Source organism: Gracilinanus agilis, chromosome 6 (genome assembly GCF_016433145.1).
Source record: "Gracilinanus agilis isolate LMUSP501 chromosome 6, AgileGrace, whole genome shotgun sequence".
Classification (NCBI taxonomy): Eukaryota; Metazoa; Chordata; class Mammalia; order Didelphimorphia; family Didelphidae; genus Gracilinanus; species Gracilinanus agilis.
Window position 1 is genome coordinate 44673948 of NC_058135.1, and position 20360 is coordinate 44694307.

Sequence of the window (20360 nt, forward strand, 5' to 3'; positions counted from 1 at the left end):
AACTTCCCCATCTGACTGTGCTATATATAATATAGGTAGTATATCATCCTTTTGTTCATGTGGTTGTTTTTTTCTGTATTGCTAGGCTCATTTCTTTTGGTGGCCTTTGGAGTGTTTCAAAGTGTCTTCTTTGTAATCACTCCATTTCATCCTTGTGTAGAATAGCCTTCCATGACTTTGGGATATACTTTTCACAAGCCTGGGCCTGTCTCCTTCCATAGAGCATAATAGAGGCTAACAATTCTAGAGGACAGTTGAACAAGAATATTCCCATAGTGGTGTCTCTCAGGGATCTTGCAGGATTTTAAAATGTACATAGAAGACACTTAGTTGGAAGAAAACCTTTAAACCCATATTTTGCTCTGCTATGTCAGGTACCTTTGGTGGGGAGAGGGATAACTGACAAACCCACAATGGAGTCTTGAAATCTCTACACCTTTCAGGCATTGATGTGCTAAGAAGTAGAGTTTGCTGTAGACAATTATCTGTGAAAGTACTTACCTCTCGTATTTTTAAAGAATATCCTTGATTTATGTGTAGACCACTTTCATAGCAATTTTGTGGACATGTGAAAGTTGGCATATGAAGTGGTGTTTGCTGATACTTTCTCACATTTGCCTTTGGGGAAAGGGGGTGTCAATAACACTACTCAAGAATTTTACCATTTAAAAAAAATCTTTCTCTTTGAGAAAATCAGATCCAGACTTTTAAAAGATTTTTGTTGCCTCCAGCAAAGATTTCTTCTTAGTCTAGTTTTTCATGGCCATTAGTAGGCTTACTTTCATATTCTCAAGGGCGATATCCATTCTTTCTTAAAACCTGTTGGGAATTATGATGTTGAGTTTAAATATGATTGTTATACTATCATTGATAATTGCAAAGATGCTAGCCAATCTTTTCTAACAACAATACTGCTACTTTAATTTTTGCAAACTTTCCCTCCCAATAGCCATGCAAATTGGGTAGTAAACATACCATTTCCCCCATTTTTACAGACAGTGAAACTGTTCATTGGAAGTTGAGTTGCTCATCTAATAGTGTCAAACCCAAATCTTCTGACTGAGTTTCTGCTCTATCCTTTAGATCATGTTGCCTCTCTTTGACTTCATGTCTATTTTGATCTTCTCCTTCCAGTTTTTTTCCCTACAGTTATTCTGGGTGTTCTGATTTGGCATAAGATGGATTTCGCAGTGTTCTTTTTTGCAGACTTCTTTTCACATTACTGGTTTTTGCAGTGCCAGGCTAGGGATGGGGATAAAATTTATGCTTTTGTTGATAAATTGGGAACTTCTCTGATCAAGAAGTTCCCTCTGCAAACAGCATAGTAATGTATTTTTATTTTTATTTTTATTTTTATTTTTTGAGAGAGTTACTTGGAGGTAACTCTTACTTACTTAGAGGTAAAAGGTTTGGTCAGGTTCACAGCCTGGGCGTGTCCCAAATGAGACTTGGGGCTTCTACATTATGAGGCTAGCTTTTCAACCTCTACCCACCTGTCTATAATAATTTACAAATAAGTTCATACTTTGGTTATCATATCTTTCTGGTTGGAAGATTCAATCTTGGCTGACTAACACTTGGTAGGCGTTTTAGGCTGTATCTCCCTTCACAGCAACTTTTGCATCTAACTCCTCTCTGTTCATACAGCTAGCTACCTCCTTAGTTCAAGCCTTAGTCATCTCTTGCTTAGCTTATTGCCATAGCTTTTTCTTTGCTGTTCTCCCTGCCCCAAGCAGTCTATCCCATACCCTTGAGTTCGTAGTAATTTTCTGTTAGCACAAATCTGACTATGTGAATTAACCCTTTCCACCATGTATGTCCACTAGCTTTCTATTGTCTCAAGGGACAAATATAAACTCCTGCCCCAACTGGTCTTTAGCATTTCACTGAACTTTCTTCCTTTCACATTCTGCAGCCCAGATTGTTTTTCACAGATGATACTCCATCTTCTGTCTCCATCCCTGAAAATATATTCCCTCCTTATTTCCCCTTCAAGCAGTTCCTTCCTTCCTCCTCCCACACAATTTTATTGATTTTTTAAAAATACTACAAACATTTAGAGATAAGTCTTGCTTTGTGAGAGGTCTCCTTTAACAAAGGAAAGCTAAGTCAGCAACAGCATCTGAAAGTTCATTCAGCATTTCATATCTGTAGCACCCTCACCTCCCTTTCCTGATCCCAATCACTGTGTGACTGAAGTTTAAATACCTTTTTGATATAATGCATATTAACTTTGCATTTATCCTGGATACATGTTTTTTTGTGGACTTGCTCTTTCTCCATGAGCATGTAAGTTCGTTGCAAGTAGGAATTGTCTCAGTCCCCAGCCCTCCCAAAGATCTTGGCACCTAGCAAGGATTTAATGGATACTTGTTGGTTGACTGATCTGCAGAGACAGTTACTGTTTGGGAGACAGGCACATATTGAAACCTAGCAGGAATCCCTGGTAATGAGGAAAACCCAAGTGCTCAGAGCAACTCTCAACTTTGACCTCCCCGGCTTGATGTCCTCAAGGCCCTTCAGCAATCATGTCTATAGACCACCCAGCCCCATTTCACTTGCATGCTGCCTCTCTGCTCCTGCACACCTCTTCTTACTTTTGATGAATCCCTAACAAGCTCTTCACCCCCCTCCCCCCATCATCACCCTGTACAGAATTTGGGCAGTTCTTTTAAAGTCTGGAACTGCAGAACCCCCAGTTTGGCTCTGGGCAGCAAAGACCACAGGATTCTACTTTGTTCTGTCACCTCGGCCTGTTCTTCAGTAGAGCTGAGCTCTGAGCAGAACTCCAGTTTGGTTCCTTGGGCGATGCTGACAAGCCCAGTTCCTTCCTTGGCTCCCAACTTGTTCACACTGAAGAACAGAAGGAAAGCCTGGCATTTCCCCTATTGAAAGTAGAGGGGGCAGGAGAGAGCAGCTTCTCAAGCTAGAGGTGACTGGGCAGCTGCCAAGCTAGTCCGGCCAAGCCCCAGTCTGAAAGCCTCTCCCAAAGCAGGTGAAAGGCTCATTTTCAGCACCCTTACCTTCTGTCTTAGAGTCAGTACTTAAAAACTAATACTGAGCTAGGCAATTAGGGTTAAGTGACTTGTTCAGTCACACAGCTAAGAAAGTGCCTGAGGTCACATTTGAATGCAGGACCTTCCATATCTAGTCCTGACTCTCTGTTACTTGAGCTATCTTTATTGCTTCTTAACTCATTTCCTTCACAGCTACAATTTCCCCCCCCACAACTCCTGGACCTCAAAGCAGATTCTTCTGGTGGTTAGGGACTGACTTTTCTAAGATAAAATTCCTGTAATCCTCCTGACAGTTATGGAACCAGCATTCTTTATTTAATTTCCACAATCCCTAAGTAATTATTTGATTTACTACTTTGTGAATTATAACCTCACAAATAAGGCATCTTTGGCATAATAGAGTTCAAATTTGCCTCAGACACTTGCTAGCCTTTTAACCTTAGGCAAATGACTTAGCTTCTATCTGCCTCAGTTTCCTCATCTATAAAATGGTAATAGTACCTCTCTCACATGAGATAATATTTACAAAATGTTTTTCAAGCTTAAGCACCATATACATTTATTATTGTTGTACATATATAACCTTTAGACATGTTTTTCTATTCAGATTCCCATTGATAGTAGCAGATGGTACTAAGCATCAGTTTGAGATTATCAATAAATATTCTGTTGACCATCTATAAAGTTTAAAATAGTAATTACTTAGTTAAGGATCATTAAGATATTGGAGGATGAGATTAGACTCCAAAATGATCCAAATAGGCCAAAACATTAAACCAGATAAAATAAGATGAATTTTAATAGAAATAAATATCAAGTCTTCTATTTGACTTAGAAAGAGAACAACATAGGTATTAGACCAGACATATGCATTCTTAGATTTTGTTTTTCCTGAAGAAGATCTGGGACTTTAGTGGACTACAGCGTAGCTCAATATGAGTTAACATAATTGTTTTTGTAATCTAAGGCTGGATTAAGAGGAGGTTTCGAGATTAATAAGGAAATGAATAGTCCTGAATTCTACCTTGTTCAGACCATATCTAGAGCATGATGTTCAGTTTGGGGTGTCATTTCAGCAAGGATATTTATATTCCAAGAGAGGATTAGAAAAGGTAGTAAAATGCTTCAAAATTGTGTCAAATTTATCCATGCTTTCATGGTTTATTTTTTAAGAAATAATATGAAAGTTGTTGACAGTTTTTTTTGTTATGAATTAAAATTACTATTGAATACAGCTTGATTTTTATGGAGGGAAGCAAGATGTCATATACTATGGATTGGAAGTATTACTTAAGGCAATAATCTTTTAAGAAAAAATTAATATATAAATTACAACAAGCTATAGCCTCTTCCCTTAATATATACTAGTGCCTTCCCTCTGAGATCCCCTCCATTTTATTCAGTGTATCTCTTGTTTTGTATATAATTGTTTACATGTTGTCTCCCCCCATTAGACTGTGGAGCTCATATTATGTATAGCTTTACTATTTTTTACCTTCCATTGTACTACAGTGCCTGTTACTTAATAAATGCTGCTATAAATTTTACTACTAGGGCCAAATCTAATGGCATTTTCAGTGCCTCTTTAATATATTATTTGCAAAGATTAGAAATACATGTATTATTTTATGCAGGAACAACCCATTTCTGTGTTTAGTAGTGTACATTGAAATTATTTTAAATCATAAGGAAGGGAATAGACCTGTGATTTTATTCATATAGGTAACTCCCAACTCCCTTTTCCAAAGCCTTCTATGAAATTTAGCGTCTTAGTTACTTGAGGCACTGAGATTTAAATGACTTGCCCTGGATCATAGTTATTACATGTCAGAGGAAGGACTTGAACCATTATCTCCCTTTTCTAGGGTCAGTTCTCTATCTACTATAGAGCAGCTGCCTCTGTCGAATTTATAACAGCAAAATCTGAGTTATAAACTTAGAGAATGATTGCATTCTTTCCATCCTCAATTCAATCATTGTAAATTGTGAAGTTGAAAAAATTTGATTTTCTTTTCTAATTCATGAAGAGATAAAAAGAGGAAGATGAGAACTATAGAAGTGTATACTCTTATTTTAATCTACCTGAAATATTAACAAGTCTCTCAGTGGAGATGAGAAAGAAGGAAATAATTGGGGGAGGAGGTAGGTAAGATAATTTATTTTAAAGAAAAAACAATCTAGATTATATACATTGTAACATTTTCTGCTTAAATATGCTAACTTAAACATGTTTTTTATTTTGCATGTAAGATTTTGTCAATTATTTTTTATATTTTTATTTCTTGGGAAAAGCCAGTACCAGGGAATAAGCAATAGATATAACCATATTGCACACTTACAAGTAATTTCTAAAGCATCTTTATCAAAGATTCATAAGCTAGAAGGACTCTTAGAAGTAAGTCATTTGTCTAGCTCAGTCTACCTCCCAATATGGAATCTTTTCTATAAAAATCCCTGAGAATGATCACTTTTCCACACCAAATAGCCAACACATTTGCCTTCTTCATTTTTTCCATTTTTTTCCCCTTGACTTTTGTTATATTTGAAATTTAATAGTGGTAATTACATTCAAAACAAATAGTACATTTGTACTCTAAACTCCATGTAGGGAATGGCATTGTTAAGCTTTGTTTCTCCACCCCCTAAAAAATAGTATAGCATAATAGACAGGTGAGGTCTTGAAATTATTATGAAGATCTGAGTTAAAGTTTTAACCTCTGACACAAACTGACTTTGTTTGTGATCCAGTTGATCTTTCATTGATCTGAGTAACTCTCTTAATACTCTTTAAGTTAAAGCTGAGTTGTTGATAGATACCTAGCGTGGGAGTGTCTACACCAGGGATTTTCTCACACATATGAAATCACAAGTATGAAACTCCACTTTGCCCAAAGAAATTCTCATTTCCTAGCAGAATGTATTGTTTGTAGATGTTTAATAACTATTTGCTGAACTGAATTAAATAATACTAATAACATGTTATAGTTTTCAAAGTGGTTTAGTAAACATCACTTCATATCAGTTATTTAATATTGTGTGTCCTGACTGCTGGTGTATATTGCCTTTATAGTACAATGATAAAGTAAGGCTGAAAGTTAAGTACCATAATCATCCTGGGCAATTCTTTGCTGTTCTTCCTCATTTTCTGTTTATTTCCCAAATACTTACTTATTTCTCTTCCAATAAGGGGTCAGCTTCTTGAGGGGCCATTTTCATTTTTGACTTTCTGTTCCCAGAATTGAGCACAGAGGTTCAAATGTAATAGACACGTGGCAGGTGCTCACTGATGACTCAATAACTGAGTTGCCTTTCCTTTCATCTTACATGATCTTTGGGTTTTTGAAAATGGAAAATCTGTTTATATTCATGTGAGTTACTTGTATGGTGTCTTGAGCTCTTTGAAGAAAAGCTTATAAAGATGTAGTGAAGTATGAAGTAAACCATTCATATTTCAGACTAAATGACTATTTCACAATCACCTGTTTCTTTTTGGTGTTGAATAAAAACTATTGTTTTGGTTTGAAAAATGACTGTCTGTAAAATAAGGTGTGAAAAGAATGAAACTATACTAACAACTATTCAGCACCTAGACCTAGACCTAGACCTCTTCAAACACTGTTACAACTAGTGGTTTAAAGTTGATCTGCTTTTTGAAGTGATTATTTGAGCAGATGTCATGAATATTTGTTTTTACCCTAACATTTTACCAAGAGAAGCCACAATTATTCACAACCTATTACGCTATGTAGAACAACCAGATCTCTTCTCATTCCAGAAAATTTCAGTATATTTCTACTGAGGAAGGCACAACACTAACTTTTATAATATTTGCAATTTTAGGAGTGTTTTAAGGGAAGCTGGGCCACTCACAAGTTACTACACAAGAAAGCAAGTAAGTAAAATCACATCTCTCTTCTGCTATAATAAGCATTCTATTCCGAATTTCAGTCCTCTAGAGTGTAAGCTCCTTGAGGGCAGATGCTTTTAATTTTCACTTTGTCTCTGTCCCTAGTAACTAGCACACAGTGCACATAGTAGGTGCTTTATGTGTTAGGGTGAATTGGGTTGGAATTTTGCACCACAGGAAAAAAATCTCTTGCTTTGCTAAAAGGAATACAGTTGGTATGATTTTCATAATACTTTTATAATAAGGTTTGTAGAATGTGTTGCTCTTTGTTAAAAAATGAGTTAATATTTATACAGAGCTTTGTAAACCTTATGGTCCAGTGTCAGGCATTCTCAAAACTTATTTTGTGTCATGAATCCCTTTGGCAGTCCAAAGAATCCCTTCAGTGGACTTAATAGTTGGCTAGTTTTCCTCATAGAAGTGCCTCTATATAGACAGGAAGATTTCAGCCAACCATGAGGCCAGTCTGATAATTGCAGTAATTTGGACTTGACGAGTATTTGGAGATACCAGTAACATCTATAATGTGATGTAAAGCTCTTTGTGATTTCTATTTGTGACAAAATACAAGACTGCTAATGCTACTGTAGTTTGTCACCTACTTTTATAATTGGAAGATATGCCCTATTTCAGTTAGAGGTTTGGTGAAAATAAAGAGTTCCTTTTGTTTCCCCATCCAAGATTAATGTTAAGAATCTAAATGTAAGTTAGATGTTCTTTTTTTAAAACACCACTAGTAGTGACTTATACAAATAAAGATGGATAGTTTCTCTCCCCCACTTCCTTCAGTCTTGCACCTCATTTAAAAAAAAAAAAACAAATATCTTTTTCTGTCACTTTAACAAAGAAATACAGCTAAACAAAATAAAACATTGGCCATATTTGACATTGTCTATCTCATTCTTCACCTGTATTCTGCTAGTTCGAAATAAGTTCTACTTGTCCCACTGCCAGTCCTGTGAAGTCAAGATGACAGTGTCCTGGGTCTTTCAAGGTTGTTTTCTTAAAGTTACTGTGGTCTCTGTATACATTGTTTTGCTTCTTTTGTCTGTACAAACTTTCCTAAGTTTTTCTGAACTTTTTTATATTCTCTGTTTTTTATGATACAATTATATTTCTTTATTATACCATGAAGTACAGTTTGTGCAGACATTCCTCAAGCAGTGGGCACCCGTTTGGGGACCTTGTTTTTGGGTGAGGGGAACCTTATCTTTAGCATGATGACACATTTGTTATTCTCACCATTGACAGGTATAACTCTTTGGGTAAGAGCAGAGTAACACCCCCACCTTTTTGGAACACATTTTTTTTTTTTTTAAACTAAAATAAGGTAGATTCTATAGCCAAAGTGTAGCAAGAAGCATTGGATATTATTAGCCTCATTTCTTTGTCTTTCATCTGAACTTGGCCAGTCTTAGCATTATTTAATGCCCTTGAAAAACATTGTGATTCTTATTTTACAGAAATTTAGCTGCCCTGAGAGGCTGACTTCACAGCCTTCAATGTAGATGGTGCTTTTTACTATAACTTCCTAATCTGAGGTGCTGTGTCTATCAATCTTAAATGTGGTTAAAAGAATGGGGCATGATTGTACATATCACATGACCACTATTGGAAAACCAGCTCAATCCATGGTTAGCATGGTGTCATAGTCTGAATATGTAGGGCCATCACAATTTACAGTTGAGACCATATGAGACCATGAGACCATTATTTCATCTCAGCCCACATTATTTCACAACTATTAATCAAAGTGTCCTCTTTTCCTAGGATCATTTTTGAAAAAGTTGGCTAATTTTAATCAAATTTGGTGTGATGCTAAAATATATGCTTAACTTCCACTTACAAATTCATTCAAACCAGTTATTTTCTGTTTGTTTTTAATGGATATTTATTACTTCTCTAATTATACTGAATAAAGTACAAGTCACCACCTGTGTGTCATCTTAGACACCTCTCTTTCATTTAACTCACATTTCCAATCAGTTACCAATTCTTGCCAATTCTTCTCCTACCACATCTCTTATAGACTTTCTCTATTCCTTAACCACCAGTCTAGCACTGCTTCTCTGTCACTTCTTGCCTGGGCTATTGCAATAGTTTCTCTGCTTCAAGTCCCTGATCTTTTCTCTCTATCCTTTACACAGCTAGGTGCCAAAGAGATTTTTACAAATGTAGGTTTGAGGGCTTCCCTCTTTGGTAAGTTGCAGTGGTTCCCCATAACCTAGAGAGGTTTAGAATTTAGAAGAGAAATTCCTCTAAAAGTCTTTCACAATCTGAACTCAGTCTTTCTAGTCTTCTTAAACATTATTTCCTTACACATTTTTCTTTGGTCTTGTCGCCCTTCTTGTTGCTCCTCATATGTGTTGCTCCATCTTCCATATTTGGGGCTCTGGATAACTAAGCTGGTGGGTCCCCTTAACTGGAGTGTTCTCTTTTTCTCCTTTGCATGCTAGAATCCCTGCTTTCCTTTAAGGTTCAGCTCAAGTACTGCTTCTCCAAGAGACTTTCCATGGTACATCTTGCCTCCTGTTGTTGGTATGTCGATTCTGAGGTGATGTTCCATCTATTCACTATGTGGACTTCATAGACTGATGCATGTACATTATCACTTTGTTTACAATGAAAGCCACTTGGGGGTAGGGGCTTTTTTGGCTATCTTTTTCTTATATCCCCAGTGCATTGCTTTCCTGTGTTAAAACTCCTTAATCCTTTTTGATCAATTGATAAAAGCTCTAGAGCAGGAAAGGACCTTAAAAGCCATCTGTTTCCATCTTCTACAACATCTACACAGTTGGAGTTCAGAAAGGTTAAATTACTTGCCCAAGATCATCAAGTACATCAGTAGTGAGATTTGAACCCAGGTCTCTGACTCCAGAACCAGCATTCTTTTCACTGTGCCAGGCTGCCTCCAGTGTAGAACCAAGGAAATGCTCGTGTGGTTTTTTGCCTCCTCCCTTTTTTTAGGCACTACAACAAAGAAAAAATGAATCCACAAGCCTAGAACTCAATTGAATATAAATATATATTCACACACACAATATAAAAATATATTCACACACACATATAATATGTCTCTGTATGATTGTTATATGTATGTATAGTGATGAGATAGACCTAGGTAGACAACTAAGTGGTATAAATAGAGTGGTGAGGCCTGGCATCAGGAAGAATGGGATTCAGATCCAGCTTCAGACATTTATACTAACTGTGTAACTGAGCAAAACACTTAAGTGTTGTCTGCTTCCCTTTTATTATAAAATGGGAATAATAATAGGACTTTTCTCCCTTAAAGTTGTGAAGATAAAATGGGATATTTGTAAAATAGTTTGTAAACCATAAAAATATTATATGTAAATGCTAGCTAGTTTCATTATCATCATCAGTCACTTCCTTTTCTTTACCCTTTTTAAAAAAAATCCTTACCTTCTGCCTTAGAATCAATACTATTGGTTCCAAGGCAGAAGAGTGTTGAGGGCTAGGCAAGTGGAGTTAAGTGACTTGCCCAGGGTCACACAGCGAGGAAGGGTCTGAGGTCAGATTTGAACCCAGGACTCCTTGTCTCTCGGCCTGGCTCTTAATCCACTGAGCTACCCAGCTGCCCCTCCTTTACCTTCTTGATAGTGCTGTAAGGTAGCATCTCAGTTTTAGTTAGTCTGCTAGATGTATAGTCATCCAAGTTAGCCTTTTTTCATTCAAAGATATTTTATATTCCCATTACATGTAATAACAATTTTCAACATGCATTTTCTGAAATTATAAGATCCAGATTGTCTCCCTTCTCCACCCCGCCCCTCCCCCCCAGATGGTGAGCAATTTTATCTGGCTTATACATGTATGTAATCTTTTTTCAAAACACCATAGTTATGCCATTGATATACTTAGTGTCTGTCTGCTAATAAAATTCAGAGGAAGTACTAGATGAATGCTTTTTAAAGTATTCAGCACTATCTTGTTAAAAACATGAAACATTTACTTTTTAGTACTTTAATAGTTCTTTCTTCTATATTTCCTTTGAACTATTTCTCCCTCCTTAAACTATCATACATTGTTTGTTATGATGTAATCCATGGTTACTCTTCTTTATACTGTCTTTAGAGTCAGAGGATTTAAGTAAAATCTCATCTCTTTATCTTTCCTTACATTGGTTGAAGAAAGATCCCGTCTGAGTCTGCATGCACATATGTAATAATAAATCTCCTTCCTTCCTTACTCTAAGTGATTTGTGGTTTCCTCTCGCCTGGCTAAACAGAAAATTCTATAACATCACTACTTTATGTGGTGTTGGGTAAGTCCTCAGCTTTTTCAGTTATAAAATTAAGGATATTAGACTAGATGGCCTCAGTGGTGCCTTCTAATGCTATAGCTATGGTCTGTGGTTCCAAACAGCAGTATTTGACTGACTAAAGTGTTCACTGAAGGTTGCAGTTTCACTGTTATGACATTTTAATTTCAGGAAATGACTTGGAGTTCTTGTTCAGAAAAACCCAGGCTAATGGGTCAAATGACTGAATCCATACAGAGCTATTAAAGGAGGAAATTAGAATTTAGATTTGGTGTACTTTGTATAAGATCTTTAAGATTGTGAGTTAAGGTGAAGTTATTTTGGCCTTTCCCAAGCTTGTAGATATGCCAATGTACCTCTTAGGTATTCTTAGATATGTAAGGCAACTGACCACTTGTTTGTGCCTCTCAAGTAAACAAAAACCTCTTAGTGAGGATTTTTATCTAATAATATGTTTGAAAGAAATTGCTCAATATTCACTAAGCCTTTATTAATTACCTACTATGTACAAAGACAAAAAAATAACTAGTATTTTAAATTATTCATAAAATAATTAGCATTATATTATACTCTGTTTTGCAGAGTACTTTGCACGTTATCTTGTGTCCTCATAATCTGTGAAATAAGTACTGTTGCTTTTTCCTTTGTTTCAGAAGAGGATACTGAGACTGAGAGAGATTAAGTGACTTGGCAGGGTCATACAGCCAGTAAATGTTTGAGGTTGATTTTGAACTCAGATCTTTCTGCTCCAGGGCAAGTTCTTTATTTACTGTGCCCATCTACATGCTTCAATAAGAGTCTTTGCCCTGATTTTATCAGGTTGGCTTGAGTTTTTTCCTCCTTGGTCTCTGGGAATCCATTCAAAAACCTTTTAGTGTGGCATTACTGACTCCAATTTCCATTCAGATTTAGTTGTCTAGGCTATTTTTATGATTTTGGGAATGCAGAGCAAACAAACTGAATCCGTTTGCATGTCGTTTTGGAATGCTTTTATGGTATGGCATATAACCTCCATATATAGCCAAACACATTTGAACCATCAATCTTATAGATGTGTGAATAATATCCAAAAAACTTAATAGAACCTCCTACATATATTAGTCTTGCTTACAGATTGCTTTGGAGTTGCTTGATTTTTTACAGACATGTTTGTGATTCTTTCAAAATGGATTTGGGTAGAAAAACAGATTGTGGAAGTGCCAAGACCAACTGGAAACCCAGGAAGTTTTTATACTTTTTTTTTTAACTCAGGAGTATATTAGAAGCAAAAAGCCTATGCCTAATTGTTATCTTGGCCTTGCTTTCAGGTAAAAAATTACTCTTGAGGCTCATATTTTGGAATAGAATCGCTTCTTGCCATTTACGGTTGCAGTGGGCATCCAAGTTGTCTGCATTTTGATCTGTTTTCCTCTTTGGTTTGGCCCTGGTGGCAGCAAATATTGTTCAGGCCTCATATTTGGGGAAAAATAACAGACTGATTGTTGTCACTTAATATTCAGCGTGTGGCTATCTTCAACTCTTAGAAAGGAAAGGGTCAGAAATTGAGTAGTATAATGTAATTTGATAGTAACCTCCTTTCTAGGAGTTTTTTTTGTTTGTTTATTTCTCTTAATTGTTCTGGACTCAAAATACATCCTCTGGAACTTTTTAACGTAAGATGGGCTTTGATAGTGAAAAGAGCATACAACTGAGAAGAGATCTGGGTTCTAAGCCCATCTCTGCCACCAACTAGTTGGATTGCATTAGCAAGTCACTTCACCTTCAATCTCAAGATTCTCATCCATTATAATATACGAGATGATTTTTTAAATCCTTCCTTCCATCTTACAATTGATACTAAGTATTGATTCCAAAGCATAAGAGTGAGAGTGGTACAGGTTAGGCAATTAGAATTAAGTGACTTGCTCAGTCACACAGCTAGGAAGTGTCTAATACCAGGTTTGACCCCAGGACCTCTCATTTCCAGGCCTGACCCTTTATCACTGAGCCAGCTAGATATCCCTGAGATGGTCCATAATGATGTTCCAGTTCTATGATTAACATACGAACATATAGTGTGTCAGTTGATAGAAAAAGTGAGCTTTTCTTGTGTAGCTGCCAAAACGTTTTAATCCTTTACTTATTTTTCAGCTAACAAGCATTTACTTTTGTTCCTCCATTTAAAAGAAAAAAATAAATAAAAGCAAAACCTGTCTAATAAATAGTCAAGAAAAATCCTTGCAGTACCCATGCTTGAAGAATTGTATTTCTCATTGTGCATCTTGAATCAGTTTACTTAACTTTCTAAATGTATACTGACCCCTGTAGCATGAGAATAACCTGGAAGTAAGGAGAATTTTCCCTAATGAGAGAAGAAAAGAATTGGTTCCTTCGTCATTCTGAGGGTGGGGGAAGAGATCTTGTGCTGGTTTCCTTAGCATATCATTCAAATATCTCCCATTTTGATTTCTCTTTGGTTGATTGATGTGTGTTGACATTGCTGTACTGTCTTTTTTAGAATGTGCTTCATGAGAGATTGAATATTATATATTGGTACCCACTAAATATTAATTAAATATTATTATTATTATTAATTAGCCAACACCTGTAGTATTTATTTGTTAGGTGATTTGGGGTAGGGTTCTTTGCAATTGCCTGTTGGCAGGTCTCCCTGCTACAGCTCTTTCCTACAGCAGTACCTCCTCCCCATAGCTGTCAAAATTATCTTCCTAAAAGTCTGTGCATTAACTGAATCAATACCAATGGCTCCTACTTACCCCCAGAATCAACTGTAAAATCTCCTGTTTAGGTTTTAAATCCCTTTGTAACCTGACCATTTCCTACATTCCCCACCCCCCTACCTGCCTCCTTTTGTGTCTTGTCTCCTCCTTTAGATTGTAAGCTCTTTGAGAGTAGGGATTGTTTTCATTAATTGTATCCCCAGCATTTAGCACAGTGCCTATCCCATAGTAGGTGGTTAATAAAAGTTCTTTTTTGGATTGGATTAGATTTCTAGATCTCTTACACCAATGTACCCTCTTGTAATCTGCAGAGCGGTGAAAGTGATCTCTTTGCTGACATGAAACTCTGATTCTGGACATTTTCCCTGCCCTATCCCTCATGCCTAAAAGATTCTCTCTTCTCATCTCTGCCTCTCACCTTCCTTCAAATCCTGTTTAAAACCCTTCTTTAAAAAAAAAATTCAAATTTTTTTCATTACAAATTCTCTCCCTTCCTCTCAGTACCCTTACTCAGTAAGAAAGAAAAACAAAACCCATTCCAAATATATATAGTTATTAGTGTATATTTTTATTTTTGGATTTTGGTTTTATATGAGTAATTTCCTCACAACATGATTAACATGGAAATATGTTTTGCATAATAATATATGTATAATCCAGATCAAATAGCTTACCATTCTCAGGGAAGGAGGAGGCATGGGAGTGAGGGAGTTTGGATCTTATAATTTCAGAAAACTTGGTATGTGTAATTGGGAAAGTAAGATAACATAGTCATACAAGACAAATCCCAATATTAGCCATGTTCCAAAAAACAAAAACCCAAAAAGGGCAAGAAACAGAAAGTGAAGAAATATTCAATCTGTGCTCTGGATTCATCTATCTGGAGATAGATAGCATGTTTCATCATAAGCCCTTTGGAATTCTGGACAATCATTATGTTGATCAGAATTATAAGACTTAATTAATTGTCCTCTTGATTTTGCTCACTTCATGTTGCATCAGTTCATCCAAGTCTTCTCAGATTTTCTAAAACTATCCCCTTCCTCATTTCTCAGAGCACAGTAGTATTCCATCATGTTCATATACCATAACTTTTTGAGCCATTCCCAAGTTTATAGATATCTCTTAAATTTCCAGTTCTTTGCCACGACAAAATTTTTCTGTACACCCGAGCCCTTTTCCTCTTTATTTGAATCTCTTTGGGATACAAATCAAGTAATAGTATTGTTGAGTCAAAGGTTAAACAATTTAATAGCCCTGTTCTTCCTGGAGACTTTCCTAGTCTTCCTTAATCTTAGTGGCTTCCCTTTGAGATTATGTCCAGTTACTCTATTTATACAGAATTGGTTTTTTGTGGTCTCTAGAGTGTGAGCTCCTGGAGAGCAGGGATTCTCTTTTGACTGCCCTTAGCAACATATGTGTTACATAAGAGATGTTTTTAAAATACTTGCTGACTTGCCTATGCTTCCCTGTTTATTCTATTTATGTGAATTTGAACAGTCAGGTCTGATAATATGACATAATAGTAGTAATGACTAGGTAGTATTTTCAGTATTTCAGAAAGCCACTGTAGTAAACCTAGGGCAGATTTAGTTGTGTTTTTGCTTTTTGGAGAATGTATTAGTCTGAGTTTCCTCATAGTCTAGATATCATGATAAATATTTGCCTCTTAACATTAGTTAGAAAGGTTTTCCTAACAGAGACTAATGATCTGAAATTTCAAGATGTGTGTGCATGAGTATGCTTTATTGATGTTTTCTGCTTTTGCATCATTTTAATTTTCCATACCTACCCTTGGGCTTGAACCAATCCTAGTTATAATATGAAACATTTACAGCAAAAATATTGAAGGCCAAAACCCTGCCTAGTTAGTGAGTGTATTAATATCTTGACCTGGTAGTCCCTCACCTTTCTTCTGAGAATGAGAAAGAGAAAACATACATCATTAGGTTTTCTACAGGAGATTCATTATAAATTTTTTTCATAACTCAAAGTTCAACTTAATCATTATGTTTGTTCTCATTTCTACTTATTTTGCTTTGCATCCTCATCCATCATTTCTTGGTATCCAGTAGAATTCTAAAATAAGCTTCCTGTAATTGAAATAATAGAAGCAAATACATGTGGTTATCATGAAAATAATGGGACAGTATTGTGAATTGATTATATTCAGTTATTGGGGACAAGTTGTAATATTGTTTTCAGAAGGTTGACTGAGGCTTAGAAACTGTTTCTCTACCATCTTGGGGGGATGCTGGAGGTTAACAATTGAGTAGACAGGTTTGCTCTATTTTTCTTGTTTGGGTCTACCAAATCTTGAGTTATTTTGTTTTACTATTGATGGCTTGTATCATTGAAAACAGATATTTACATTTTCATATATTTTAAATATGTAAAATTTAAATATTTAAATGTTTAATTAAAAATTTTCTTTTTCTATAAGTGTTTTAATTTCTTTAAATATTTCTTTTTTCTAGAAGATGAAAAAGCGAAACATGAAGTTTCTTCTTGGACTGTGGAAGGAGATATTAACACAGATCCATGGGCAGGTTATCGATATACTGGTAAACTTAGACCACATTATCCACTGGTAAGTAAATAGAGTAATATTTCAATTTTTAGTAACAACTACCTGTTAAGATAAAAAATTCAGGACTATATTTTATAAGATTGAAATCACTTCCTGTGATTTTATTTTATTTTTTTTTTTTTTGAGGGGACTACTTCAGTTGTCTCAGTACTTGAAAATAGTTCTGATTGTTACATTACATAGTTTTCCATGTATCCTTCCCTTCTTCTTCTTCTGGAGGATATTTACAAAAAAAATTTTTTTTAAGAGGAAGAGGAAAAAAATTAGTAATTGGCTTATTACTTTATTAAAATAACTTATTGCTCTTTTTTACAACACTCAGATTTCTTCCTTTGTTCTTCTTGAGAACTACCCATTAATGCTATTTTTTTAAGAATTAAAAAAGAAAACAAAAATTCAGTAAACGTGTTATTAACTTTTATTGTTCCATGAGATTTTAAATAGTTTTTTTCTAAGCTAGTAGCTAAATGAACTAGAGCTTTGATATAAAATTTTAGCATTTTCTATTCAGTTTTTCTAAAGTGATTTCATTTTCGGTGACAAACCAAATGATTATAGAAATACTTCTTTTAAATGACTTTAAAGGATTTTATCTTTGGTCCTTTCTTATTTGCAACACAGTAGAATAATAAGCAGTCTAAAAGACACAGAATGGCTAATTCCCAAAGAAAACAATTTTTTTCTTTTTCTTATCCTGAATGGATAGAGGAAAGAATTGGTGTGTATATTGCCATGAATAATACTGCCTGTGCTTGTTGTATATGTTGACATTGCTCCTTGGCAGCATGGAGTAGGAGACAGAGAACTGGATTTGGAGTCAGGCACCAGTCTCCCAGTTCAGCCTCTGGTGGTATGAGCTTGGGCAAACCACTCAGTCTCTTTGTGAAATGGGGTGACAGGACTTGCTCTACTCATTATAAAGTTGTTATGAGCAAAGAAGTTTGTAACAAAGTAGGACAGTTTTCATAGTAATGTTTAGACTTCATTATTGACTTTTTTAAAAAGGAAGCAAAAGTTTCACATAGAAACCTCTTTTTTGTCTTTTGCTTGTGTATCTGGAAGTCCTTCCTTCCCACCTTCCCAAGTTATATTTGGTCTTTAGGAAAAAATTCCTCCTGCCCCCAAAGTGTTTTGCAAACCTCTAAGTGTAATACAAAGAATTATTGTTATTAGTCATTTCTTTTTTTCTGCAACTTAAGTTGTCAATATCAGAAAAGAGAAATTTGGCATCATAACCAAGTAATAATGATACATTAAATAAAATTTTGGAATAAACTTTTTTTTCAGTGATGGCTGATTGAAATAATAAATATTCATAACATTTTAAACTTATTTCTATTCTGTACTTTGATGTTTCTTAGATGCCAACAAGACCTGTGCCAAGTTATATTCAAAGACCTGATTATGCTGATCATCCTTTAGGTAATTCCAATTATATCTTACTATTTAGTATTTGGTGGCTGCCACTAACAACAGGAATTTATTTTGCTTGTGGTTTCTTTCTTGTCTACTAATCTAAAAAATACACAAATTTCATTGCCTAATTCAATTCCTTATTTCATTTTATAATCCTCATTTATCATGTGAATTTTTCTTTTGCTTTGCCTGATAGCATGTTTGCAATTTGAATTTCTTTGGATTTACTTAATGATTCAGAATAAATTTTGTTATAATCTCTCATTTTTATTCTATGTATACCTTTGCTTTTTGGGTGAGTGTCTTGTAAGCAATAGATTTTGGGGTTTTATTTTCTTAGCCAATCTGTTATTCTTCATTTTATTGGATTATTTAATCCAATCACCTTATAAAGTTATTAGTGTTAAGATTATGTTTTCTTCCATTTGGATTTTTTCCCCTGAGTTAGAATTTTTTTATCCCATTTCTTTTTTAAGGCAATACTTTGTTCCTCTAATTATTTTTGCTTAATCTCCTTTAATGTAATACTGTTCTCACAAGAGCACTAATTTTATTTTAAAATTAAGAATTGAAAAAAAATAATTTTCTGCCCCTGCCTCTCCCTCTTTCCCATGATTCTCAACACAAGGTCTAGGAAAAGTCTTCCAGTTTAAAAATATGATATATAATTAGTACATCTATACCTGGCATCATAGAGTAGGCAGTGTGGTGTAAGAGAAAACACTGGGACTAGGTTAAGATTTAGAGTCTGCTACTTAGTATTTGTGCGACCCTGGACAAACTACTTAGCCACTGTGAAACTCCACTCTTCTTTCAGTAATAGATGTTTGATTACATGATTTCTGAAGTAGGGTCTCTTAACCTGAAATTCGTAAACTTAAAAAAAAAGCACTAAATTTCAGTTTAATTGATTTCCATTACCATCTTATTTATTTTATTATTATTTTTTAAAGAAACATTATTATAAGGAGTCCATAGGCTTTACCAGACTATCATAGTAGTCTGTTATCAAAAAAAAGTTAAGAATATTCACTCTAAAACCACTTCAATGTCTAGATCCCCAGCTGTGTTTTGGATTATTTCAGATTCTAGACCATTGTCAGAAAATAGCCAGCAAATATCTATTAAACCCCTACTGTGTTAGGCACTGTGCTGAGCTCCAGAGATACAAAGAAAGCACCTTCCCTCAAACAACTTCCTGCTTTCAAGGAACTTGTGTTCTAGTTAAGCCTTTAAAAGAGCTGTTTCCAGAAAATAAGGATCATATGTAAATAAAAATAAATAATGTTGGTTTTTTTGATGCCTTAAGGATGAACTTTATCAAAAACTAGTTTGACCACACATATTATGAGCTTCAGATGGAACAGGGACAGGCAAGGAGGGATCAAAACCACAAGTTTAGTCTGGACAAGAAGAGGAGAGATCAGTAGTGGGTTGAATTGAAGGGGCTTTGTTGGCATGTGGAAGGACAAAATGACCTCATCTGAAGGGCTGATGAATTCTGTGAGCCCACTTAGACCAGTTTCAAAGTGTCAGGAAGTCAGGAGAGTCAGGGAGGCTCTAAAATAGAATTAGCTACTCTGAGGATCAGGGTTATGACTTTGGTTCCCAGGGCATCTGTTGCTTTCTATTGTTTTTGTTTTCGTTGCAAAAACTGGAAGGGTGCAAGTGCTCAGGAGAGGCAGAGCCTTTTGGGGATACTAGGAGTTCCCAGTTACATTAGGGGAGACTAGGACTATAGAGGAAGTTCTTTTATCGTTTTTAGGAGATTGCACTTGAATGTATAGTGCAGGATTTTTCTCCACTGTTTTCAGTCTTTTGAAAACATGATGGATGTAATTAAGACAATTTTTATAAATACACTTTGCTGAGAAAGAATAAAATTTGATTCTTTTCATTTTTTAGGCAGAATCCTTCTTTTCTTTTTAGGAAATTTTTTTTTTAACTTAATAATTTCACTTTAAGTAGAATTGAGTTTTTGCAAATGGATGACTGTGGGATAGCTTTGGTACTCTGGTGTGGGCTAGTAATGCAAAGTTGCATTAATTTTAACTCTATAGCTGTATCGGTTAAGACTTTGCTTACACATTGTTAAAGCAATATGTAGAAGAGTAGAAAAATGCGGTTGGATGGATTGTGTGATTGAGTGCAAACTTAAGAAAAAAAAGAATTTGTATGTAGAAATGTGGGCTAAGTCATCAGAGATGATTTTAAAATATAGTATGGCTTCACAAAGTCAGATTAATTAAAATACTGTTAAAGTCATTTTATTTTTTCAAGTATGATAGTTACTTGAAATAAAGCAATAATGGGGATGTGACTAAATGAATAGCTAAAAGTGTATTGGTTTATTGGTTATTTCTAGCTTTAATCTATTTACATAATTAATTTGCTAAGGGCAGCCCTTTTTTCACAGTGCAAAGAT

At 35.2% G+C, this 20360-nt stretch overlaps 1 protein-coding gene across 1 annotated transcript in view; it reads left to right on the forward strand.

Annotated features, from left to right (window-relative positions):
* The window catches only part of METAP1 (methionyl aminopeptidase 1), a 70888-nt gene that overhangs the window by 21009 nt on the left and 29519 nt on the right, over positions 1-20360 (forward strand). Inside the window, exons 2-4 of the mRNA XM_044682440.1 lie at positions 6858-6909; positions 16407-16519; positions 17881-17941. Coding sequence (XP_044538375.1) covers positions 6858-6909; positions 16407-16519; positions 17881-17941 — 226 coding nt within the window. The remainder of the gene's footprint in view (positions 1-6857; positions 6910-16406; positions 16520-17880; positions 17942-20360) is intronic.